The 26,421-nt window shown below is 48.1% G+C and overlaps 3 protein-coding genes across 13 annotated transcripts in view; 1 reads left to right on the top strand and 2 right to left on the bottom strand.

The window, feature by feature from the left end:
• TECPR2 (tectonin beta-propeller repeat containing 2) overlaps positions 1-1,405 on the bottom strand; it is a 129,992-nt gene extending 128,587 nt beyond the window's left edge. For all 5 annotated transcript variants that reach the window (XM_002754294.7, XM_035261565.3, XM_078335793.1 and 2 more), the window contains exon 1: positions 1,236-1,405. The gene's annotated coding sequence lies outside the window, so the exon portion shown is untranslated. The remainder of the gene's footprint in view (positions 1-1,235) is intronic.
• Positions 1,032-14,201, top strand: CINP (cyclin dependent kinase 2 interacting protein). 2 transcript variants are annotated; one of them, XM_002754303.6, is made up of 5 exons: positions 1,032-1,507; positions 4,696-4,864; positions 7,605-7,734; positions 11,857-11,986; positions 13,724-14,201. In XM_002754303.6, the coding sequence occupies exons 1-5, from the start codon at positions 1,291-1,293 to the stop codon at positions 13,924-13,926; spliced, it is 849 nt and encodes a 282-aa protein (XP_002754349.1). In that variant the 5' UTR covers positions 1,032-1,290; the 3' UTR covers positions 13,927-14,201. The 2 variants fall into 2 exon arrangements, with proteins under 2 accessions (XP_002754349.1, XP_017832833.1); XM_017977344.4 differs by lacking the exon at positions 11,857-11,986.
• The window catches only part of ZNF839 (zinc finger protein 839), a 33,518-nt gene continuing 11,960 nt past the window's right edge, over positions 4,864-26,421 (bottom strand). For 2 of the 6 annotated variants that reach the window (XM_078335795.1, XM_035261569.3), the window contains exons 3-7: positions 23,184-23,399; positions 20,523-20,615; positions 18,696-18,845; positions 15,261-15,398; positions 7,605-15,119 (exon numbers count right to left, since the gene is read on the bottom strand). In XM_078335795.1, coding sequence (XP_078191921.1) covers positions 14,886-15,119; positions 15,261-15,398; positions 18,696-18,845; positions 20,523-20,615; positions 23,184-23,399 — 831 coding nt within the window. In that variant the 3' untranslated portion in view covers positions 7,605-14,885. Of the gene's footprint in view, positions 5,619-7,604; positions 15,120-15,260; positions 15,399-18,695; positions 18,846-20,522; positions 20,616-23,183; positions 23,400-26,421 lie in introns of those variants that run through there. The other 4 variants (XM_017977342.4, XM_078335794.1, XM_009006580.5 and 1 more) reach the window with 4 other exon arrangements.

Below are 26,421 nucleotides of genomic sequence, written 5' to 3'. Positions count from 1 at the left end.
CAGTGACTGGCATACAATGGAGTCCAAAAAACCACCAATATGGGATGTAAGTCAGGTTAATAACAACAAACCAAGGTCAGAGGTTTATCAAGGTACATGAAAGCTGGGTGTGAGAAAACACAAAGCCTCGCCACTTAAAAGACCAGGAATCGCTGGTGACCACAAGGAGCTACAGTGGCTTCATTCCCAGATTCTGCCTATGCCTGGGATTTGGGTTTGGGGATTTCCCAGAACTCTCCTTCTGTTTACAAGACCTTGGCTACAAGGAGGCAGTCAACAAGTGCAACCGACCACTCCAGTGGATGAGAAAAGGATGCACCCAGGCTGGTACCCCACATTCTGACAACAAATGGAACAGATGACACAATTCCTGAATCCCAGTAAGAAAGAGAGGAAGAAAAAAGTGCAGGGAAGAAAAATGGAAGTAGAGAGGGGAAAACTAAAGTCATGAGAAGTCAGAGACGTATCAGAAGGGACTAGAGGGCAAGCAGGCAGGCTAGCACAGACGACAGCAGGGCTCCCCTTTACCGGAATGTACAGCGGCAGGCACCGTCCTTAACTTTACATGCACTGACCCATTTAATCCTCTCACCAAGCCAGAGTTAGCAACTATTCTCATCTCCAAGCCACTGGTGATGAAACCGGAGCGGAGTGAGGTAGGGCACTAGCCCCAGCACAGAGATAGGAAGGGGCCCGCTGTGACCTGCCCGGGTGGGACTCCAGGGCACCCCACCCTTTAACTCTTACTACCTATTCTGCCGCCCAGGCCTTCAAATAGGATTGGGAAAGGAGTCATTCGCTCATCCATTCATCGAACACTGAACACTGGGTGAGTGTCAAGGCCTGCGGCCAGGCGCCGGCGGGTAGATATAAGGGACGGGAGCTGCGAGTGGGGTACAGAACGCGACGTCAATCCTAAGGCGAAGGAGCAGAGCCCGCGGCCAGCCGGGCAGCTGGGATGCAGGGTGGGGCCGAGGGCGTGGGACGCGCGGCGGAGGCCCGAGGAGGGGCGGGGGCTGCCCCTGCTCCCCGCTGCGGACCGCCGGCTTCTGCGGGCGGGCTTCTGCAGGCGCTCCATGTGTGGTGGCATTTAGTGTCCGCCACTCCGCGCGGGAGAGACGGGGCAGGGAAGACGGGGCGGACGGGCATGGAGACCCTGCGGGGCTGAGGCGGGGGAAGAGAGGAGGGGGCGCGGGGCCAGGCGTCGGGGCCGCCTGTGGCGTTGCCGGACTCACCTCCCGCGGCAGCCCCTCCGGACTCGTCGGCCCAGTCGGGCCGGAGGAGGCGGGGATGGACTCCAGGCCGCGGGGGCTGCCGGGAGCCCGTTCCCTGGGCAACGGGGTAGGCACCTGGGCCGGCACCGGAGAGCGGCAGCTGGCTCCGCCGGGGGCTAGAGCGGCAAAGCCACAAGTGGTAGCGGGCGGGGCGGACGTGACGCAAACGCGCTTCCGGCGGGAGTGGGCGGGGCTTCGCCTCTTTCGAGGGATGTCAGCGAACCGCCTGGAAGGTGCGTTAGATGGGTCTGTTTTCGGGGACGGGGAGGCGATGATTGTTACTGCTTGGGCCTGCCGCAGGAGCTCCCAGGATTAAACGGGGTTCAATGGGGATCCGTGCCTTGCCCCAGCCTAGCCTCCAAGCCCCGTGCAGCCTTTGCAGGCTGGCTCGGGAGAAAGTTTTGCCGAGGCTCCGTTTTTTCACAAGTGGAATGACAGATGAACGGGATTATACGCAAAGGAGTGTCAGCAAGTCAGACACTCCCATATTGTAATTATTGTCACTCTAAATTAGCACTAACGGAGCTCACTGGGTGCCAAGCCTTGCATGGTCGGCTCCTCCAGAAACCCCGTCTCTGAACTCCCCTCCGTCAGAACATTCTGCTTTTGATTAAAGCGGGCTTTCGGCGAGTGTTCAGTCTGCCGAGTACTGCTCCACGTACTTTAAGTGGATCAGCTCATTTGAACCTCACAGTCGTCCCATGAAGTAATGTCAACCCCATTTTGCAGATGGGGAGTCGAGGCTCGGAGGGGATAAGTAACTTAGCCACTGTGCTCTCACTGTTCTGTGACGCTGATGACTGACTGGTCTGTCTTTCCTAGCCCTTGAGTTTCTCGGTTTTTTTTTTTTTTTTTTTTTTTTGAGACGGAGTTTCGCGCATGTTACCCAGGCTGGAGTGCAATGGTGCGATCTCGGCTCACCGCAATCTCCGCCTCCTGGGTTCAGGCAATTCTCCTGCCTCAGCCTCCCGAGTAGCTGGGATTACAGGCACGCGCCACCATGCTCAGCTAATTTTTTGTATTTTTAGTAGAGACGGGGTTTCACCATGTTGGTCAGGCTGGTCATGAACTCCCGACCTAAGATGATTCACCCGCCTTGGCCGCCAAAGTGCTTGGATTGCAGGCGTGAGCCACCACGCCCGTCTGCCCTTGAGTTTCTTGAAGTCAGTTATGGTTTTGGTTCCTAAATATGTGCCCGGTATGGGTCAGGCTGACCACGCATCAGAAGTGATCCTGCCTTCAGAATCTCCTGTTGGGGGAGAGAAACCCTTAGACAATTATAGAACAGGTGATAAGAGCTATTCCTTCATTAACCTCATTCTGCAAAGCCTCCTATGTGTGGAAGGTTTGTGAGAGAACAAGACAGCGTTCCTAACCTAGTCGAGTTTCCAGTTTAGCAGGGAATATAGACATTAAACAGGCAAGTACACTGCACTGGTGAGTATCATGGTAGCAGGATTGTAGGGTGTTCCAGATGTCTGGCGGTGAGTCCTGACCCACCCTGGGGGATCCAGGAGTACTTCTCTGTGGAAATGACTTTCTAAAAACCTAAATCAGATCATTTCAGTGTCCTACCCGGAGCTCATTGCTTACTCTTCATTGTATTAGGTTGGTAACTGCGGTTTTGGCCATTAAAAGTAATGGCAAAACCTCAGTTACTTTTGTACCAACCTAATTCTTAGAATAAGCCCAAACCTCTTATCTTGGCCTGTTAGGTTGTAGCTGTCTGATCACCTCCTCACCCACTAGTCCTTTCCTGTCCACTTCATTCTAGCACACTGTTTTCTTTTGTTTGTTTCTGTTTTTTGAACTCACTAAGCTCATTCTCTTATTAGGACACATACTACTGGCCTACCCTTTTTCTGGCTTTTCATTATTCAGATCTCAGCCTAAATGACACCTTCTCAAGGGGTCCCACTAACACAAGGCCCTATTTTATTTTCCACACACACTTACCATGATCTGAACTGATCGTGGTCATTTAATTGTTTATTATCTGCCTCCCCTTTGGAAAGTAAGTTCTATGAAAACCGTCCTGATCCGTCCCATCCAGTCACTTCATTGCCCCATGCCTGGCATATTATAGGCAGTAGGCAAATGTTTGTTAGTTATTTAAGTAAAGAATGAATGATAAATCAACATGATATTTAAAAGTGAGGATACTAGTGTGAGGCAGGAGAGTGAGGACACACACAGATAGGAAAAACATTCCAGGTCAAAGTCAGAACTTGGACAGAGCCAGCTCTGAGGCACAGAGGGCGAGTGGGAAAGGGTGAAGCTGAAGTGGTGGGCAGAACTTGGACAGTAGAGGCCCTTGAGCTAACAGGTGAGATACTGGGTTTTTGCCATTGCCAGGCCCTGACAGCTTCACGTATATTACCTAATCTCAGCAGTCCTGTGAAGCAGATACTCTTTTTATCCCCATTTTACAGATGAAACTGTTGAGGCTCTGAGAGGTACATTAACTTGCCCAAGGGCTCACAGCTGTCAGAGCTGGGATTCAGATGCAGGCACTGTGGTCTTCTGACTTGAGAGGACGAACCATCCAGCTGTTGTGTGTCTTGGATTCCTCAAGGGGACTTTATCCTGTGGACCGTGAGAAACCTTTGCAGGGTTCAGAGTAGAGAAGGCAAGAGGGCACGGGAGGGCTGGGGGAGAATAAACAACCTGAGTTGGCTCTTGGTGGTCTGGGGGTTGCCTCCCACAGGTATCTGGGTGCATCTGGGAGCATGGGTGTCAAGAGGCTGAGGAAGGAAGGCGCTTTCCTGCAGAGAGAACCTCAGCAGGCACCTCAGCTGTTTAAGAGCTGCCAGTAGTTCATTTTCACTGGAAACTGACGGGGGGCCAGTGTGTGGGTAGATGTATGTGTTGATGCAGAGGGGTAGCTAGGTCTGGAAGGATTTTGGACTTCTCCTGAGTTCCAAGCAGGGCATCGTGATCAACACTGCATCTCTGTTGTCTCGGTGTCATGGGATGATGAGCACTCATGAGCCACACCACTGAGCAGATGTAAAGTATCAGAATGCCTGAGACTAGATAGTGGAAGTACTCGGGAGTCAGGGCTAGATTATCCGGTAGGGAAGGCAACGTGAGCCACTGAAGAGTTGTAGCAGAAAGTCACAACTTTACTTTATTTCCAATCTTTGGTGGGGAAAAGCGCTTAAGGTAAAAACTCTGTGGTGCCATTAAGCTGGAAAAGGATTCAGCTATATCTGGTTAATCTTAAAATGTTAAAAATATTCTCTGTTGTCTTCTTCTAGGAACGTTCACATTTATTCAGAATTTGTAGTTTCCACATTTATTTGTTCACTTAATACAACATTTTATATAGTTTTGCTGTTGAAAATTATGAGGGCATTTGCCCTCCAACTATGATTGTGTATTCCATGGTAATAATTTTGTTTCTTTTACACCCCATCAGCAAAGACTCTTGGAATTGTAACGCCCAGAAAACCTGTCTTATCTGTCAGTGCAAGAAAAATTAAGGACAATGCGGCTGATTGGCACAATTTAATCCTGAAGTGGGAAACCCTCAATGATGCAGGTTTTACCACTGCGAATAATATCGCCAACTTGAAAATCAGTTTATTGTAAGTACATACGGGTTGTTCATGCTCTTAAGTTTTTCCCCCTTAATAACTGGGGGAAAATTTCAGGGGAGTTTTTATATTTTATTTTTTGTTTTTGGTGACGGAGTCTCACTCTATCCCCAGGCTGGAGTGCAATGGCAGGATCTCAACTCACTGCAACCTGCACCTCCCGGGTTCAAGTGATTCTCCTGCCTCAGCCTCCTGAGTAGCTGGGATTACAGGCACCTGCCACCACGCCCAGCTAATTTTTGTATTTTTAGTAGAGATGGTGTTTTGCCATGTTAGCCAGGCTGGTCTCAAACTCCTGACCTCAGGTAATCCTCCCACCTCGGCCTTCCTAAGTGCTGAGATTACAGGCATGAGCCACTGCACCCAGCCATGTCTCACCTTCTTTCAACATGGATGCATCCATGTACTGTAGAGCCGTTATTCTGGTTCTGTTCCTTCTCATTGCTGTTTAATAGTGTTTTACCCAAAGTGCACCTCTCAAACTCTGCCACTGGTTTATCAACTAAGTTAGTTTACGTTTTTAATCTTTCGTTGTCATTTCAACAATGAGCACAGCATCTTCCCCAGGAAGAGATTCCATCTCAAGAAGCCACCTTCTCTGCTCATCCATAAAAAGCAACTCCTCATCTGTTCAGTTTTCTCATGAGATTGCAGCAATTCAGTCCCATCTTCAGATCCCACAGCTCGTTCTAGCTCTCTCGCTTCTTCCACTGGCAGAGTCGATTCAGCATCATTCTTATGGGCCCTAGGATTTTGAGAATGGTAAATGAGCATTCAGCTTAAAGTCACCAACTGCAATATACCCTCACAAGAGGGTCAGCCTGTCCCTTGAAGCTTTGAAGCCTGTCATTGGCTTCTCTCTAGCTGTGAATGTCTTGGATGGCATGTTCTAATAGAAGGCTGTTTCATCTACATTGAAATCCGTTGTATAGCGTAGCCACCTTCATGACTGATCTTTGCTAGATCTGGATAACTTGCTGCGGCTTCTGCATTAGCACTGCAGCTTTTATGTTATGGAGATGGCTTTTGTCCCTAAACCTCATGAACCAAATCCTGCTGGTCTCAAACTTTTCTTCTGTAACTTCCTCCTGTCTCTCAGCCTTCATAGAATTGAAGAGGGTTGGGCCCTGCTCTGGATCAGGCTTTGGCCTAAGGGGATGTTGTGTTGGGTATGATCTTCTATCCAGGCCGCTCAGACTTCCTCCACATCCACACTGAGGCTGTTGCACTCATCCACATGTGCACTGGAGTAGCACCTTTAATTTCCTTCAGTAACTTTTCCTTTGCATGCATGTGGCCAACTGTTTGGCACAAGAGGCCTAGCTTGCAGCTTGTCTCAGCTTCTGATATGCCTTCCTCACTAAGCTTAATCATTTCCAGCTTTTAATTTATTTCTTAAATTGACCAAAGTATATCTTTTGATTTAAAATGAGAGATATACAACTCTTCCTTTCACTGGAACACGTAGAGGCCACTGTGGGGCTATTAACTGGCCTGATCTCAATGTCCTTCTATTTCAGGGAACAGGGAGGCCCGAGGAGAGGGAGAGAAATGGGAGCAGCCGGTCAGTGGAGCAGTCAGAGCACACAACATTCATTCATTAGGCTCGATGTTACATATGAGCATGGTTGATGGCACCGCAAAACAATTACACTAGTAATATCAAAGTTTACCAATTACAGATCATAGATATAACAATAATGAAAAAGTGTGAAATATTGTAAGAATTGCCAAAATATGATACAGAAACATGAAGTAAGCACATGCTGTTGGCCAAATGACGCTGATTGACTTGCTCTACACAGGGTTGCCACAAACCTTCCATTTGTAAAAAATGCATTATCTGTGAAACTCTAAGTGAGGCATGCTTGACTTCGTGGATTGTGAACTCTTTGAGGAAATGATCCATGTCTTAGTCATCTTTGTACCTCCAGTGCCATGCCCTATGCCAGGGATTCCACACAGCTGAATGTTTTTTGTTTTTTGGGGGGTTTTCTTGTGTGTGTGTGTGTGACAGTCTTGCTCTCTCGCACAGGCCGACTGCGGTGGTATGATAACAGCTCACTGCAGCCTTGACTTCCTGGGCTTAAGTGATCCTCCCACCTCAGCCTCCTGAGTAGCTGGGACCACATGCATGTGCCATATTGCACAGCTATTTTCATTTTTTATTTTTGTGGAGATGAGGTCTCACTGTATTGTCCAGGCTGGACTAAAACTCCTGAACTCAAGCAGTCCTCCCATGTCCACCCCACAAAGTGTTGGGATTATAGGCGTGAGCCACCAAAACCAGCTGTCACATGGCTGAATTTAACCGACTTATTTTGGTGCAAAATTGAGTGGCCGTTGGACATCTTCTTTGTACATACAAATAATAACTAAATTTGGCCAGGCACCATGGCTCACACCCGTAATTCCAGCACTTTGGGAGGCCGAGGTGGGTGGATCATGAGATCAGGAGATTGAGACCATCCTGGCCAACATGGTGAAATCCTGTCTCTACTAAAAATACAAAAATTAGGCATGGTGGTGTGTGCCTGTAATCCAAGCTACTCAGGAGGCTGAGGCAGAAGAACTGCTTGAACTGGGAGGCAGAGGCTGCAGTCAGCTTAACAATAATGCTTGTGCAAAATGTCCCACATAACTATGTAGATATAGAGGATTGTAGAATTTATTCGGAAATAAGACAAGCTTAAAAAGATATTTTGTACCCATTATTTTCTATTTTGTCCAGGAATAAAGATAAGATAGAACTAGAGAGCAGCAGCCCAGCCTGGAAGGAAAATGAAGAAAAGGTGTATGTGGAATATAACGAGGAACTGGAGAAGCTGTGTGAGGAACTGCAGGCCACCTTGGATGGTTTGGTGAGACATAAAGACGCAGGCCACTTACAGTCACTGTCACTGAATCTGATGGATATATTTGGGGTTCCCTTGACCATTGGCCATTCTTTCCTTTTTCTCAGCTTCCTCCGATGTCCTCTTCCTCTGCCTACTGCATAAATCTGAAGGCTCCCCTTAGACACTCACTAAGATTAGAATAATGCTAATGTTCTCATCTTAAACATTCGCTCTCCTGAGCATCATCCGGAGAAATTTCACCCACTTTCAGGGCTCATCACATAGTAAATTTTTTGGTTGGGGGAGACAGTCATGCTTTGTCACCCAGGCTGGAGTGCGATGGCACGATCTCGGCTCTCCCCCAACTTCTGCCTCCTTGGCTCAAGTGATTCTCCTGTCTCAGCCTCCCGATTTCACCATATTAGTCAGGCTGGTCTCAAACTCCTGACCTCAGGTGATCCACCTGCCTTGGCCTCCCAAAGGGCTAGGATTACAGGCATGAGCCGTGGTGCCCGGCCACAGAGTAAATATTTTAGGCTTCTGAGGCCAGCCAGTCTCTGTCTCAGCTACTCGATTCTGCCACATAAGACTAAACAGCCATAGACAATATGTGTAAATGGATGCAGCTGTGTTTCAAGAAAACTTTATCTTTGTTTTGGAATTTTCTTTTTTTGAGAGGAAGTGTCACTCTGTCACCCAGGCTGGAGTACAGTAGCACAGTCTTGGCTCACTGCAGCCTCTGCCTCTCAGGTTCAAGTGATTCTCTTGACTTAGCCTCCCAAGTAGCTGGGATTACAGGCTCATGCCACCACGCCCAGCCAATTTTTGTATTTTCAGTAGAGATGGGGTTTCACCCATGTTGACCAGGTTGGTCTCAAACTCCTGATCTCAAGTGATTGGCCAGCCTCAGCCTCCCAAACTGCTGGGATTATAGGCATGAGCCACCATACCTAGCCTTATTTATTTATTTATTTATTTATTTATTAATGAAAGAAAGACAGAATCTAACTCTGTCACCCAGGCTGGAGTGCAGTGGCAAGATCCCAGCTGACCGCAACCTCCACCTCAGCCTCCTGAGTAGCTGGGATTACAGGTGCATACCACCATTCCCAGTTAATTTTTGTATTTTTAGTAGAGACGGGGTTTCACCATGTTGGCCAGGCTGGTCTCAAACTCCTGACTTCAAGTGATCCGCCCACATCAGCCTTCCAGAGTGCTGGGATTACAGGTGTGAGCCACCATGTTCATCCAGGAAAACTTTATCTTTGGAGACTGAAATTTTATATAATTTTTATGAGTCACAATCACTATTTTCCTTTTGTTTTTTTTCTCAACCATTAAAAAATATAAAAACCATCTTAGCTTACGGAGCATACAGAAATAGGCTGTGGGCCAGAACTGACCCCAGGTGCAGGGATAGTTTGCCCATCCCCTGACACAAGAGGTAAGAGACTAAAGTGTCTGTTGGATGAACTAGTAACTAAATGTCAACACGTATCATGCTGGCCACCAGAGGTGAAGATAACACCACTTTATTTCTTGGCTAGGCACAGGAAATTCGGTTTTACACATTTTTGAACTTGGATAACTGAAGCTTACCCATAAACATTTAAGATCTTTATATTTGTTTGTATTGAGATAAGGTCTCACTCTGGAATGCAGTGGCATGATCACAGCTCACTGCAGCCTTTACTTCCTGGACTCAAGTGATCTTGCCTCAGCCTCCCAAGTGGCTGGGACTACAGACATGAACCATCGTGCCTGGCTAATTTTTAAAATTCTTTTGTAGGCCAGGCGTGGTGGCTCACACCTGTAATCATGGCACTTTGGGAGGCCAAGGTGGATGGATCACAAGGTCAGGAGACCAGCCTGGCCAACATTGTGAAACCCTGTCTCTACTAAAAATACAAAAAATTAGCCGGGTGTGGTGGCAGGTGCCTGTAATCCCAGCTACTTGGGAGACTGCGGCAGGAGAATCACATGAACCTGGGAGGCGGGGGATTGCTGTGAGCCAAGATCATGCCACTGCACTCCAGTCCGGGCAACAGAGTGAGACAATGTCTCAAAAAAAAAAGTAGTTTGGGAATACGCTCTCATTCTATGTTCAAAACCAAAAGTTGATTTTATTATTATTTTCCTATTTTCTGCTAGCTTTAGAGAGAATGGTTTCCAGACCTGGTCTTATGTATTTCATAACTTTGACCTTCTAGGGATTTGATGCACACTTTTCCCTCAGCTGGGCTAACATTTCAGTGTGGTCTGTGTGGGAAGAAGCCACCAGTGTTGAAATGTAAGGGGCTGCTGTTAGTGCACTGTTCGTTCAGGGCCGCACATGCCTACGTGACTTTAACTCATTATCGATGACTGAGCTACAGAATTGAGCATGACTTCTCGCCTGGGATCAAGTCTCCAGAATTTTCCTTATTCTCCTGTTCTTTATCAGCTTTTCTTAGATTCAGGTGGCACCAGGGAGCTGCCGCAGGCCTCAGAGGAAAGAGCAGAGGATTGGGTGTTAAAACTTGTGTCAGAAGGCATGGTATCGAGTTCTGGCCTCATCCCTCCTCAGCTCAACCTTGAGCAGTTTCCCAGCTGTGAAACGGAAATGATGAGTCCTGCCTCTTGGTTGGGCCAAATGAAATATCAAACCTTAAAAGATTTGGGAAACAGGTAGAGTCCTTTAAAAATTAACGTTAGCAGAATTTAGTGCTTTCTACTTCTGATGTAATTGGAGGGTGGTTGGAAGGACCGAGTGAGGGAATTAAGATTTTGACAATTTATATATCTTATTTCCCCTCACGTATGTAAAGTCATCTGCACTTAGGAGTTCAAAATTTGGTCTTCGTAGACCTATGCTACTTAAATCTGAAATCCTAGTACGTCACCCATTACTTTTATTTATCAAACTCTTATATAGCTCCAAGTAGATGCTTCACAAATACAAACTCGCTTAATCCTCTTCACCATGCTGTGAAAGTCAGCACGTCACTGCCCTCTTCTGTGCCACCTGCTGTGTGCAGCGGATGGTTTAGTGTCTCCCACAAATGGCTGCACACATCCTGCAGCTACCGGGCTTAGGACAGAGCCTGGCCCACACTGAGGGGCCGTCAGGGGCAGGCTTGCCACGTTTCCTTCCTTCCTGTGTGAGGTGTGTTGGGCTGCCTTTCCGTGTTGCCGTTTTATAAACAAGGATGTCAAGGAGGTTTTCGTAAACAAAGGCAGTTAATAAGAGAGTCAGAAACTAGCTCATAATGCCTTTCTTGCTCACTCTTTTGTTTATTTATTTATTTTTTTGAGATGGAGTCTCGATCTGTTGCCCAGGCTGGAGTGCAGTGGTGCAATCTTGGCTCACTGCAACCTCCGCCTTCCGGGTTAAAGTGATTCTCCTGCCTCAGCCTCCCAAGTAGCTGGGATTACAGGCATGCGCCACCACACCCAGCTAATTTTTTTGTATTTTTAGTAGAGACAGGGTTTCACCATGTTGGCCAGGCAGCCTGACCTCGTGATCCACTCACCTGGGCCTCCCAAAGTGCTGGAATTACACCTGTTAGCCACTGTGCCCAGCCACTCTCTCACTCCTTAAAAACTGCAAGAGCTGGCCAGGTGCGGTGGCCCATGCCTATAATCCCAGCATTTTGGGCGGCTGAGGCAGGAGGATCACTTGAGCCCAGGAGTAAGAGACCAGCCTGGGCAACATAACAAGACCCTGTCTCTACAAATTAAAAAAATTAGCTGGGCATGGTGGCACAATGTGCATGAGCCATGATCATGCCACTGCTCTACAGCTTGGGCAACAGAATGAGACCCTGTCTCCAAAAAAAAAAAAAAAAGCAAGAGTCTGCCTTGGGATCCTCCAGGAGGTCTTTGAGGCTAAAACATTAGTGCTGTTTGGAAATCCTAGTGAAATGGGACTCGGAAACCTTTCTTGCTCTAGGACCGGAAAACTAGGGTTTATTTCCAAAGTAATTCAAATTAATGAAATCATAGCAACTGTCCACCTCTGTCTCCCTGGGAATTTGCTGTACATAGAGTTAACAGTGTTTAGTTATTGGAATTTTTATCACAATAGACTTCTTAGCTTTGAAATATTTATTGAATCTGAGACTGAAGATGATAATATTATCATCTTCCAAATTAATATCTTTTCAGACCAAAATACAGGTGAAGATGGAAAAGCTGACTTCAACTACCAAGGGGATTTGTGAACTAGAAAATTACCACTATGGGGAGGAGAGTAAGCGACCCCCTCTGTTCCACACGTGGCCCACAACCCATTTCTGTAAGCAGTTCCTTCTCTGTTCACTTTCAGGAGGGTAAAGGTTCTTAAGGGCATTTAGTATCATTTACATCTAAAGCTGATAAGGCTTTGAAATTCAAGGCAGAAGTACCTGTTGGGAGGAAGGAAGGCAGAGGCATCTTAAACATTTCTTCTTGGCTTTAGTTACCTGCTCATCAGCAGAGGAATTAAACATAATTGGAGACCCATGAAGCAAGTTGCTCTTATTAGCCCTGTAAATCCAATGGACAGAATGAATTCCACCTCCTCTGTGGAAGCAGAAATCCATCATTTTGAGGGGAGGAAAGGGAAGAAAGGGTTTTTTTCAGTTTGTTGAGGTTTTTCTTTTGCTTTTTGGTTTGGTTTTTTTTTTCATTTTTTTCTTTTTTGAGACGGAGTTTCGCTCTTGTTACCCAGGCTGGAGTGCAATGGCGCGATCTCGCCTCACCGCAAGCGCCGCCTCCTGGGTTCAGGCAATTCTCCTGCCTCAGCCTCCTGAGTAGCTGGGATTATAGGCACGTGCCACCGTGCCCAGCTAATTTTTTTTTTGTATTTTTAGTAGAGACGGGGTTTCACCATGTTGACCAGGATGGTCTCGATCTCTTGACCTCGTGATCTACCCGCCTCGGCCTCCCAAATTGCTGGGATTATAGGCTTGAGCCACTGCGCCCGGCCTGCTTTTTGTTTTAATTAAAAAACAAATTGAGGTCCCTACAGCCAGCCTCCTGGAAGATGACTGGGAAAGAGAAACCCATGACTTAGTAAACTCCATGAGATGCTTCTTCAAGGGTCACTTTTAGCTTTGTTAGTTCAAGGGCTAAGCTATTTGATGTTGATCTGGGACTCACTTTTTAAATGAGGCAGGAAAGGGTAAAGTCACCTAGTGGAATGTGTTTAGTGAAATATTGTCAGTTTGAGGGGAATCTCCTACCTATAATCACTGTAGGTTACCTAAGGGTCAGGTAGAAAAGATTATATATACTTTTTTTGAGACAGTCTCCCTCTGTCACCCAGGCTCAAGTGCAGTGGTGCAGTCTTGGCTCACTACAGCCTCTGTCTCCCAGGCTCAAGCAATTCTTGTGCCTCAGCCTCCCAAGTAGCTGAGATTACAGGCGCATTTTTATATTTTTTAGTAGAGACAGGATCTCACCATGTTGGCCAGGCTGGTTTTAAACTCCTGACCTCAGGTGATCCACCCCTCTCTGCCTCCCAAAGTGCTAGGATTATAGGTATGGGCCACCACGCCCAGCCAGTTATATACACTTTTTTTTTTTTAAGACAGAGCCTTGCTCTGTCACCCAGGCTGAAGTGCAGTGGCATGACCTCGGCTCACTGCAACCTCCGCCTCCCGGGTTCAAGCGATTCTCCTGCCTCAGCCTCCTGAGTAGCTGGGATTACAGTTGCCTGCCACCATGCCCAGCTAATTCCTGTATTTTTAGTAGAGACAAGAGTTTCACCATGTTGACCAGGCTGTTCTCAAACTCCTGCCCACCTTGGCTTCCCATAACAGGCCTGAGTCCCCCCACCCAGCCTATATACACTTTTTAATTTCACTCTGCTGACCATGTTACCGAATTGTACTAATCAGGACCAAGTGGTAAATTCCGTCTGGCCTTTCTTCCTCTCGGTGCTGTTGCTAATTCTGGATTTTAATCAAGAGCTGTTAAAAATGTGGTACTTCCTGAGTAAAGACTACATTCTTGAATCACTGCCATTAAGGGAGACTCACACTTCTTTCAGATGAGGTGTCGCGCAAGCTCTCGGAAATGTACAGGAAGGAGCTGCTCCTGAAGCGCACAGTGGCTGAGGAGCTTGCACACACTGGGGATCCCGACCTCACCCTGAGCTACCTGTCCATGTGGCTGCACCAGCCCTATGTGGAGAGCGACAACAGGCTGCACCTGGAGAGCATGCTGCTGGAGACGGGCCACCGAGCTCTGTGACCTCCCGAGATGGCTTCGGACACTGGCTCCTTCCACGTCTCCCCAGGTGGACAGGCCCCTGCCTAGGACCCAGTGCCATAGTTCTGGATCAGACCCTAGGTTCAGACCTTCTTAGGGTCTTCAGGCGAGAGCTTGTCCCCAGCCCTGTGGCCTCTCCAGGCATGCCCACAGCCCACAGCCAGCCCCAAGTCGTGCCACTCAGCCTCCTCTGCCCCTCCTGGGAATCCATCACTCATGGGTGCTTCTGAGTAAAATAAACAAGTTCCTGAACAGAATGAGTGAGTGATCTGGTTTCTATAAAGTAGGCGTGCTCTATACATTACATTTGTATAGAAAACCCCTGGTTAATATTTTCACTTTATACCTATCTGATTGTTTAAGTTTATATGAAAATATGCGCCATGTTGACCAGGCTGGTCTTGAACTCCCAACTTCGGGTGATCTGCCTGCCTCAGCCTCCCAAAGTACTGGGATTACAGGTGTGATCCCAGGATTACAGTGATTACTGCACCTGGTTTGTGGCTCTCCATTTTAACAAGGTACTCTCGAAAACCCCAAAGATACCCGGGCGTGGTGGCTCATGCCTGTAAGTAATCCCAGCACTTTGGGAGGCCAGGGCGGGTGGATCACAAGGTCAGGAGTTCAAGACCAGTCTGGCTAACATGGTGAAACCGCATCTCTACTAAAAAATACAAAAATTAGCTGGGTGTGGTGTCATATGCCTGCAGTCCCAGCTACTCAGGAGGCTGAGGCAGGAGAATCACTGGAAGCCGGGAGGTGGAGGTTGCAGTGAGGCGAGATCACGCCACAGCACTCCAGCCTGGGTGACAGTCAGACGGTCTCGGAAAAAAAAAAAAACAACCAAAGACCTCAAGACTCTCGGGGAACGAATCTGGATTGATAGAACACTGGGAGGCTGGAATGAAACCTGAGAAACCAGAGCGTCCCCTTAAATCCAGCTACAGGTCACCCAACCTGAAGAGTGGCAATTCTGGGTATATCTGCGCATGCCAGCAGGGCCACAGGCTATGGATACACCCCACAGACATCATTTCACCCTCACCGGCAGCCAAAGCATGCAAGGGCCTGGGCTTCTCCTGGCCTCCGGTGTTGGCATCGAGAGATTCAGTGGTGTCCTCGGGCAGGGCTTCGCTTCTGGGCCTTTTCACGGAGGCCAGTCCCTCCTCCGCAGCCTATGAAGAGAAGACCCAATCAGCTAGAATAGGAAGAAACGGAAAACCAGTACCTCCTCTTCCTGGTGTGAGCTGAAGAAGCCAAACCACACCAATTCAACATGAACAGAGTCACCTGGTACCCACTTCAACCATGCCCACCTCATGTTCCCTCTTCTCGCGGCCAGCTCCCTCTGGCTGCTCCCCCTCCAGCTCTTGGCTGGGCTGCTTAGGTCCAGGGTCGTCTGGGTGTATTTCTTTCTTCCTTAGGAATTCTGTGATTCCTAATGACTCAGCAACCTGAAAAGGAATGGGCCAGGAGAATAAACTTCACCCAAACAGCACACGCCCCCAGAAGCACATTCATATGCAAGAATTAAATGACTTCATATTAAATCTAGAATTAAATCTACAAAGTTCCTTTGTACCGTGAGGTGCTATCTCAACAATGAGAAAGATGAAGATAAATATGTTAGATGGACTAGCTGATGACAAAGTGGATCATTATCAAAACTAGAAGGTTCTACGTGAGCACAATTTAGAGGAGGAGACCAAAACTTTTTTTTTTCTTTTTTGAGACAGAGTCTTGGCCAGGTGTGGTGGCTCACACCTGTAATCCTAGCACTTTGGGAGGCCGAGGTGGGTGGATCACCTGAGGTCAGGAGTTCAAGACCAGCCAGGCAATCATGGTGAAACTCCATCTTAAAAAAAAAAAAAGAGACAGAGTCTCGCTCTGTCACCCAGGCTGGAGTGCAGTGACACAGTGTCGGCTCACTGCAACCTCCGCCTCCAGGATTCAAGTGATTCTCCTGCCTCAGCCCCTGAGTAGCTAGGATTACAGGTGCGCACCACCACGCCTGGCTAACTTTTGTATTTTTAGTAGAGATGGGGATTCACCATGTTGGCCAGGCTGGTCTTGAACTCCTGGCCTCAAGTGATCCACCCACCTCAGCCTCCCAAAATGTTGGGATTACAGGCATGAGCTACCGTGCTCAGCCCACTCTTTATAAAAAATGTAAAACACTCTCTTTAATGCTGTCACAAGCTTAATAATGTTAGCTGATACCATGGTAATTTTGTTTCCCACTATCCCTCCTCTACTGAATTCTCACTGGTCTCTTCAGAAAAATGATCCTGCCTACCCCACACCCAGATCTCCCTTCCCAGCTGGTAAAAAGGCATGGGTTTGGGGGCCTGAGCTGGATCCCAGCTTCTCTGCCCACGGCCTGGGTGATCTTGGCAAGCCACCATCTCCCTGAGTCTCCCTTGTCCATCTCCCTGAGTTTTCTCATCCAACACGAGAGATTACATCTGCCTGGAAGGGCTTTTGTGAAGATGAGATTTGACTCCATATGCAATGCCTGTCCTATGCAAAACACCAGAGAGGAAGGTATTAAGACAGCTGTTATCATTTATACATGGATGTTACAGAGATAACTCCACAGAGCATGAGATGGAGGTGGGCACAGCAGGAAGGGCGGCAGAACAAGGCTAAAGGAAAAGACGGGCTGTGTGAGTTAGCTGCTTAAAACAGGCCGGACGTGGTGGCTCAAGCCTGTAATCCCAGCACTTTGGGAGGCCAAGGTGGGTGGATCACGAGGTCAAGAGATCAAGACCATCCTGGTCAACATGGTGAAACCCCGTCTCTACTAAAAATACAAAAAATTAGCTGGGCATGGTGGTGCATGCCTGTAATCCCAGCTACTCAGGAGGCTGGGGCAGGAGAATTGCCTGAACACAGGAGGCGAAGGTTATGTGGTGAGCCGAGATCGGGCCATTGCACTCCAGCCTGGGTAACAAGAGCGAAACTCCGTCTCAAAAAAAAAAAAAAAAAAGCCGGAGTCTGTAGGGCATGCAGTGTATGTGTGTGTGTGTGTGTGCGCGCATGTGTGTGGTCAGTTCTGCTTCAAGGCAGTCAGAGTTTAAAAAACACACAAGTGACTGCTATGCAGGGCATCTATATGAGGCTTAGCAGAAACCTTTTTTTTCATGACATAAAATTTAAGGCTGGGTGCAATGGTTCATGACTGTAATCCCAGCACTTTGGAAGGCTGAGGTGGGTGGATCCCTTTAGGTCAGGAGTTTGAGACCAGCCCGACCAACATGGTGAAACCCTGTCTCCAGTAAATATACAAAAATTAGCTGGGTGTGGTGGTGCACACCTGTAGTCCCAGCTACTTGGGAGGCTGATGTGGGAGAATCACTTGAACCTGGGAGGCAGAGGTTGCAGTGAGCTGAGATCACGCCATTGCACTCCAGCCTAGGCTACAGTGAGACTCCGTCTCAAAAAAACAAAAAACACCCAAAAAAATCCAATGTAGCTAAAGGCAATTTCATAACAACAATGACATTGAAATGAGAATTGTGTCAGAACAGCTACAAACAATAATGAATGGTCCCTATATAACCCATCCCCAAACACCCACATAAAGAAGAAAACAGGGCTGGGGGTAGTAGTTCATGCCTATAATCTTAGCATTTTGGGAGGCCAAGAAGAGAGGATCACTTGAGCCCTGGTGCTCAAGACAGACTGGACAACATAGCCAGACCCCATCTCTACAAAAAATTTTAAAATCAGCTCGGCATGCTGACCCACGCCTGTAGTCCCAGCTACTCAGGAGGCTTATGTGGGAGGATTGTTTGGGACCGGGAGGTTGAGGCTGCAGTAAGTTGTAATTTCGTCACTGCTCTCCAGCCTGGGAGACAGAGGGAAACCCCGTCTCAAAACAAAAAAAGAAGAAAATGATACCTGAGGTTTGAACTCTGATCATCAGTGAGTATGAGGATTATGGTGTTTTCTATTTTAAGTTATCTTCATTTTTGAATTTTTTAAAAGAGCATTTATTGCTTTAAAAAAAAATTGGGGGCTGGATGTGGTGGCTCACACCTGTAATCGTAGCACTTTGGGAGGCCAAGGTGGGCGTATTGCCTGAGCTCAAGAGTTTGAGACCAGCCTGGGCAACACAGTGAGACCCCTATCTCTACTAAAATACAAAAAATTATCTGGGCATGGCAGAGTGCACCTGTAATCCCAACTACTCAGGAGGCAGAGGCAGAAGAATTCCTTGAATCCAGGAGGCAGGGGTTGCAGTGAGCTGAGATCACGCCATTGCACTCCAGCCTGGGCAACAGACTGAGACTCCATCTCCAAAAAAAAAAAAAATTTCACTTGATGGGAAAAAGCTAAAATGGTGTTTATTAGGAAAATATCATTACTAAAAACATTCTCCTTCATTCATGGAGTTTTTTATTTTTTGAGACAGAGTCTCACTCTGTCACCCAGGCTGGACTGCAATGGTGCAATCTCAGCTCACTGCAACCTCCGCCTGCTAGGTTCCAATGATTCTTGTGCCTCTGCCTCCAGAATAACTGGGATTAGAGGCGTGTGCCACCACACCCAGCTAATTTTGTATTTTTAGTAGAGACCACAAGTTTCGTCATGTTAACCAAGCTGGTCTCGAACTCCTGACATCAAGTGATCCACCTGCCTCAATCTCCCAAAGTGCTGGGATTACGAGCGTAAACCACTGCTCCTGGCCCTTCTTTCTTTTGGCTAACTCTACGAGCAAAACTCTTTCTGCCATGGAAGACTGTTACCTTATCATCATTTATTTCCAGGGTCTCCTGAGAACACAGACCAGAATTACTGAGGTAATCTTCACACATTTGCTTAACCATTTGATGCAACTCTTCAAATTCCTTATACACAGCTGGGAAAAAAGGCTTTGCTAGATGATTTTTTTCAACCTTTGTGAAGATAAAGATAAAAAAAAAGTTTAAACCCAAGGTACTGATATGGAAAATATAGAAGAAAATCTAAACAAAGTTTCGGTTCCTTCACCCCTCAGCAGCTACTCTGGTGTGCATTTCCTTCGGTCCCCAGTGAGCACCTACTGTGTGCCCCGCATGGCGCAGGGAAGCCAGAATGGGCATGGAAGGAGCAGGCCAAGAAACAAACAAATCTTGGGTGGGGGCCACGGAGGGCACGGGTGAGCTCCCAGGACAGGGCAGGAAGGAAGGGCAGAGAGACCGTGAGCCCCGGCTGGGCTGTAAGCTCTGGAGGGAGTGTGGGGCACAGGCAGCCTGGGATGCAGCCTCAGAGTGGGCTCAGAGGGAGAGAGCCCGGGCAGAAGAGGCCAGTTGGGTCGAGTTGGGGCCAGGAGGGCCCGGGCTGGCCATCATTTGTGGCTGCCACTTCCATTCCTCCTGTACCAAGTTAAAACAGTCAAGGGAGTGGCCGGGCACCTGGCTGAGACATGCAGCTACCCAGGCACCTGGCCTAGACATGCAGCTACCCAGGCACCTGGCTGAGACATGCAGCTACCCAGGCACCGGCCCCCACACCAGGCACTGTGCGTGACCAGCAGGTTCACTTCAGCTGTCCTGGAAAAGGCAAACGATTCCAAATGGCCTGGCACTTTCTAAAATAACTATGAGCTGGGCAAGGTGGCTCATACCTATAATCCCGCCACCTTGGGAGGAGGATTGCTTGAGGTCAGGAGTTTGAGACCAACCTGGGCAACAAAGCTAGACCGCATCTCTAAAAAACAATTATTTTTTAAATAAATTAAAAATTAGCCAGGCGCGGTGGCTCACGCCTATAATCCCAGCACTTTGGGAGGCCAAGACGGGTGGATCACGAGGTCAAGAGATCGAGACCATCCTGGTCAACATGGTGAAACCCCGTCTCTACTAAAAATACAAAAATTAGCTGGGCATGGTGGCGCGTGCCTATAATCCCAGCTACTCAGGAGGCTGAGGCAGGAGAACTGCCTGAACCCAGAAGGTGGAGGTTGCGGTGAGCCGAGATCGTGCCATTGCACTCCAGCCTGGGTAACAAAAGCAAAACTCCATCTCAAAAAAAAAAAAAAAATTAGCCAGGTGTGGCCAGGCACAGTGGCTCATGCCTGTAATCCCAGCACTTTGGGAGGTCGAGGTGGGCAGATCATGAGGTCAGGAGTTCAAGACCAGCCTGGCCAATATGATGAAACCCTGTCTCTACTAAAAACACAAAAATTCACTGGGCATGGTGGTGCACACCTGTAGTCCCAGCTACTTGGGAGGCTGAGGCAGGAGAATCACTTGAACCCAGGAGGTAGAGCCAAGATCACGCCACTGCCTCCAGCCTAGGCGACAGAGCACACTCCTTCTCAAAAAAAAAAAAAAAATTAGCCAGGTGTGATGGTCCAAGCCTGTAGTCCCAGCTACCTGGGAGGCTGAGGTGGACAGACTGCTTGAACCCAGGCTGCAGTGAGCTATGACGGCACCACTACACTCCAGCCAGGGTGACAGAGCAAGACCCTGTCTCGAAAATAAAATCAAACAACTATGCAGGTTATTGAAAGAGAATAAATAAATAATAATACTATTTCTAAATAACTTCTAATCACCCCTGTATCATTTAGAAACACTAAGAGGACTCACCTTCATCAGAAGAAACTCATACACGGTCACGACCTGAGCTATCCGAGGTAGAGCCAATTCCACCAGATCCTCCCGGTCACACTGCTGAAGAAACTACCAAGGGAAGGTGTTCGATGCCTTTGAATGTCCCGCAAGAATTTCCCAATAGCCAACAACTTGGTGCAATACACAACATAAAAACACAAAGTTCTCCAAAAATTTCAGTGATTAAGTAACTCTAAACATTCTACTTGATTAACGACCTCACTTGTCTGCTCCTGAGTGAAGTGCATGAGCCATTCTGGGTACCCCACAACACTGTCCTGGGTACAGGCCCTGAAATAAGCACACGGTGATGAGATGTGTGTCCTGCCCCCCAGGACTCAGCCAGGCTGTGCCACATGCTCAGGTGAGGGGCAGCACAGCTGGAAGCGGCGCCTGGAGACAGGCAGGCCAAAAGGGCTGACAAGCAACCCAGGCCCAGGCTGAGAGGGGCCCAAGGGTTTGGATTCCCTTCTCCAGGCAGCTGTGGAGGGAGGTTTTAGGAAGGTGCCTCAGGTAGTGGTGCAGAGGATAGGGTGGGGCTGGAAGCCTGGCAGGCAGTCAGGACTACCCCCAAAGTACAGGCAAGAGAAGATGAGGACTCAGGTAAGAACAGGGATGTGGTGGCAGGGGAGGGAGGGAGATGCGGGGAGGGCACAGCCCTCCAGGGTTAGTGATCATAGGACATGGGGAGGGTGAGTGAAGGAGAAAGCCAGGAATGCCTCTGGGTTCCCAGCTTGAGGCTGGGTAGGTACAGCAGGCCCTGACAATGCAGGGGTGGACAGAAAGCCAGCTTGTGGGCTCTGCTCAGACATGAAAGGCTTCACAGGACAGCCAGGTGAAAACATTTCAATGAAGAGATCTGAGACACCAGAGAGAGGTCTGAACGGGAAGCATGGGAGTCTGCAGAGGGAAGAAGGCCTAGGAAAGCAGGAGGACAGTGAGATCCTCAGAGAAGCAATAAAGTGAGGGGGAAGCTGAGGAAGTCCTAGAAACAGGAAGTCTTCTAAGGTCCAGGGAGATCACAAGATCAGTGCTTAGAAGGCCAGGCGCAGTGGCTCATGCCTGTAATCCCTGCAATTGGGGAGGCCAAGGCAGGAGGATCGCTTCAGGCTAGGAGTTTGAGACCAGCCTGGACAACATAATGAGACCCCGTCTCTTAAAAAAATTAAAAATTAACTGGGTGTGGTGGTGTGTGCCCATGGGCTAAGTTACTTGGGAGGCTGACGCAGGAAGATCAATTGAGCCTGGGAGGTGAAGGCCATGATTGAGCCACTGCACTCCTTGGTGACAGAACAAAACCCTCTCTCAAAAAAAAAGATTGGCATTTAGGGAGAGAGGAAGAGACTGAGTAGGAGCTGCAAAGGGCTGGAAGGGTTTCAGAAGAGGGCTGCAGATGCTCACTAAACAAGCAGAAAAGCTAAAGAAAAGTGTTTAATTCTGACTTTCAAAAACGCTCTGAGGCTGGGCGTGGTGGCTCACGCCTATAATTCCAGCACTTTGGGAGGCTGTGGCGGGAGGATCACCTGAGGTCAGGAGGTCGAGACCAGCCTGACCACCATGGAGAAACCCCATCTCTACAAAAAATACAAAATTAGCCGAGCGTGGTGGTGCATGCCTGTCATCCCAGTTACTTGGGAGGCTGAGGCAGGAAAATTGCTTGAACCCGAATCAGAGGCTGCAGTGAGCCAAGATCAGGCCATTGCACTCCAGCCTGCGCAACAAGAGTGAAATTCCGTCTCAAAAAAAAACCCCTTTGAAAGAAATGACCAGCTGACTTTCAACTCCCCAGGAAGTGGGGGAAGGTGGGAATACAGGATATTACCTTGCCATGACCTGACCTAAATTCTGGAGGAGCTTAATAACAACAAACAGGGAAACGCCTCAAATTTCTGCTTCCCACTCAGGTTCAAAGGACAGTTTTGTCAGGTGACTGGTCTGACTGTCATCTTTCTCCCCAAACAGCAGGGCTCTGTCTATCTTGTGCACACTGTCCCGTCCATCCCTAGTACAGGGACTGATACTTGATGGACACCCAGTAAATGTGTAAAGTAATGTCTATTTCTGGAGAAATTATCATCTGTGAGTCGAGAATGGTCCTGAAACCATTTCCACTGTTTTCTAAACTGCTTCCATAGAAACACAGGTTATAAGCATTCCAAAATGTATCAAGGCCAGCAGCTTTTGGAGCTACACTGAAGGCCATATAGTCCCTTTAAACAGGTGAGAGGATGAGTGAGTTCAGATACTACTGCCCTTGGCTTTATTCACAATATAATGACATTTCAGGTGAACTGTTTATGTGATCTGGGTATTTTATCTTTTTTTTTTTTTTTTTTGAGATGGGAGTCTCGCTCTGTCACCAGGCTGGAGTGCAGTGGCGTGATCTCTGTCACTGCAACCTCCACCTCTGGGGTTCAAGCGATTCTCCTACCTCAGCCTCTCGAGTAGCTGGAACTACAGGCACCCACCACCACGCCCATCTAATTTTTGTATTTTTAATAGGGACGGGTTTCACTATGTTGGCCAGGCTGTTCTCAATCTCTGTATTTGACTTGTAAATTCAGACACTAATAGTGAATTGCCACACACCATGCTAAAGACACGGATTTGAAGCACAGGGTTGTAAGAGTGAGGTACCTCCTTGAGCCTGGCTTTGCTTGGCGACGCCCTCTGCTCCCCTGCTGCAGCAGGGCCACCATGTGGCTGAGTGGCTCTTCTCTGATGGAGTACAGCTGTGTGGGACTCTGTAGGGGTCTCTGAGCATGAGCGACTTCTAGGTCCTTGGTATCTCTCTGATCCCAAAAGAGCTCCATTTTCTGGTTCAGATGGCAATGTCTCTTCAACGTCTGCAGACTGACCAATCCAGACAGTGTCACACACCCAAAATAAAATAAAACAAGCACGCTTTATATACCCCATAGAAACCTTTCAGTGGCCACAAGCAATGGCTCACGCCTGTAATCCCAGCACTTTGGGAGGCTAAAGCGGGTTGATCACCTGAGGTCAGGAGTCTGAGGCCAACCTGCCCAACATGGTGAAACTCCATCTGTACTAAAAATACAAAATATTAGCTGAGTGTGGTGGCCCATGCCTGTAGTCCTGGCTACTTGGGAGGCTGAGGCAGGAGAATCACTTGAACCCAGGAGGTGGAGGTTGCAGTGAGCCAAGATCATGCCACTGCACTCCAGCCTTGGCAACAGAGTGAGACTCTGTCACATACACACACAAAAAAAACCACCATTAGTCTGGGCGTGGTGGCTCACCCCTGTAACCCCAGCACTTTGGGAGGCCGAGACAGGTGGATCACCTGAGGTCAGGAATTTGAGACCAGCCTGACCAACATAGAGAAACCCTGTCTCTATTAAAAGTACAAAATTAGCCAGGCATGGTGGTGCATGTCTGTAATCCCAGCTACTCTGGAGGCTAAGGCAGGAGAAATGCTTGAACCCAGGAGGAGGTTGCAATGAGCCAAGATCGTGCCATTGCACTCCAGCCTGGGCAACAAGAGCAAAACTCCATCTCAAAAAAAAAAAAAAAATTAGCCAGGTGTAGAGGCAGGCACCTGTGGTCCCAGCTACCTGGGAGGCTGAGGCCAGATAACAGCTTAAACTTGGGAGGCGGAGGTTGCAGGGAGCTGAGATCATGCCACTGCACTCAAGCATGGGAGACAGCAGGAGAGAGACAGCCAGACTCTGTCTTTAAAAAAAAACAGGCCGGGCGAGGTGACTTATGCCTGTAATCCCAGCACTTTGGGAGGCCAAGGTGGGCGGATCACAAGATTGAGACCATCCTGGCAAACATGGTAAAACCCCATCTCTACTAAAAACTAGCTGGGCATGGTGGCACGTGCCTGTAGTCCCAGCTACTCAGGAGGCTGAGGCAGAACTGCTTGAACCCGGGAGGCAGAGGTTGCAGTGAGCCAAGATTGCGCCACTGCACTCCAGCCTGGCACCTGGCGACAGAGCAAGACTCTGTCTCAAAAAAAAAAAAAAAAGAAAGAAAGAAAGAAAAGAAAAAAAGTAAATGAAATTTAAAACATGAATAAATGAAATCAGCAATGCAGTAGCATACAAAGTAAATACACAGGACAGGTGTGGTGGCTCATTCCTGTAATCCTAGCACTTTGGGAGGCTGAGGTGGGCTGATCACCTGAGGTCAGGAGTTCGAGACCAGCCTGGCCAACATGGTAAAACCCCGTCTCTACTAAAAATATAACAAATCAGTGGTGGTGCACGCCTGTAGTCCCAGTTACTCGGGAGACTGAGGCAGGAGAATCACTTGAACCTGAGAGGCGGAGGCTGCAGTGAGCCGAGACCGTGCTGCTGCCCTCCAGCCTGGGCAAAAAAAAAAAAAAGTAAATACACAAAAATCAGCTGCATTTCTAAACACTAACAATGAACGGTATGAAAAGAAAATAAATAAAATAATTCTACTTAAAATCTAGCAATTCCAAAAAATTGAAGGCAGGGTCTCAAAGAGGTGATTGAACACCCATGTCCATAGCACCATCATTCAAAATCGGCAAAAGGTAGAACCCAAGGGTCCATGGACAGATGAGCGAATAAGCACAATGCGGTATGCACACACAGTGCAGTATTACTCAGCCTTACAGAGGAAGGACGTTTTTATAATTGTACAACGGGAACCTTGGGGACATTGTGCCAACTGAAATAAGCCAGTCACAGAAAGACAAATATTCTGTAACTCCACTTGCATAAGGAAATTGCACTAGTCAAAATCATAGAAGCAAGCAGAATAGTGGCTGCCAGGGTTGGGGAAGGGGATGGAGAGTTACTGTTTACAGGGACAGTTTTAGTTGTTTCTTTTTCACTGAGGCCGACTTGAAGCTCGGAATTTTAGTTTTAGAAGATGAAAGAGTTCTGGAGACATGTGGTGTGGGATGTCGGCCGCACAGCACTGTGAATGTATTTACTACCCCAAACCACACACTTAACTATGGTTAAGATGGTAAATGTCATGCTATGTGTATTTTCCTACAATTTTTTTTTGAGACTGAGTTTCGCTCTTGTTGCCTAGATTGGAGTGCAATGGCACCATCTCAGCTCACTGCAACCTCCACCTCCCAGGTTCAAGCGATTCTCCTGCCTCAGACTCTCAAGCAGCTGGGATTACAGGGGTGCAATACCTGTAAGGCAGGAGTTTCACCATGTTGGCCTGGCTGGTCTCGAACTCCTGACCTCAGGTGATCTGCCTGCCTCAGCCTCCCAAATTGCTGAGATTCCAGGCATGAACTGCAGCACCCAGCTCAATAAAATATTTAGGAAAAAAAATTTTTTTGATGTGATAATACAAACTCATAGTGACTCACACTGGCTTTATCAGGAGTTTCAGAAGTGGCAGAAGAGGCAGAGCACGTGCTAAGCAGCCAGGGGCTGTTGACACTCCAGAAGCACCCCTGGGGACTCACTTTCTCAACTCCACCCTCTGTAATGGCAGCATCAGCCAAGAGTGCACTGCCATTGGTTTTACCTCCAAACCTAAAGAACTGACTCATGCATTCCATCAGATGTGCTCACTAAATCATGCCAACACACAGAAGACACGCATCTCCTGGCCATTTGGCAGTAGTGCAGACAACATGGGGTCTCAGATCCTCCACTAGAATGATTCTGGTCCCGCTTAAGCCTTTGCCTGAGTCCCCATCAGACACTGTAAAGGTCAATTTAAGGCTGATGAGCAGGTAGGGGCAGGAGTGAGGACTGATTTGGTTTGAATCTGTGTCCCCATCAAATCTCATGTTGAAGGGTAATCCCTAATGTTAGAGGTGGGACCCAGTGGGAGGTGAGTGCTGGGTCATGGGGCAAAACGCTCATGGCTGATTTAGCACCATTCCCTTGGTACTAAACTCATGAGA

This window comes from Callithrix jacchus, chromosome 8, assembly GCF_049354715.1.
Source record: "Callithrix jacchus isolate 240 chromosome 8, calJac240_pri, whole genome shotgun sequence".
Lineage (NCBI taxonomy): Eukaryota > Metazoa > Chordata > Mammalia > Primates > Cebidae > Callithrix > Callithrix jacchus.
The sequence above is the reverse complement of the archived record's forward strand: the minus strand, read 5'-3'. Positions and strand labels throughout refer to the sequence as shown.

Coding starts and splice junctions, on each gene's coding strand:
- CINP (XM_002754303.6), top strand. CDS start 1,291: ATGGACTCCAGGCCGCGGGGGCTGCCGGGAGCCCGTTCCCTGGGCAAC. Junction 1,508..4,695: donor GTCAGCGAACCGCCTGGAAG/GTGCGTTAGATG, acceptor ACACCCCATCAG/CAAAGACTCTTGGAATTGTA. Junction 7,735..11,856: donor AGGCCACCTTGGATGGTTTG/GTGAGACATAAA, acceptor ATATCTTTTCAG/ACCAAAATACAGGTGAAGAT.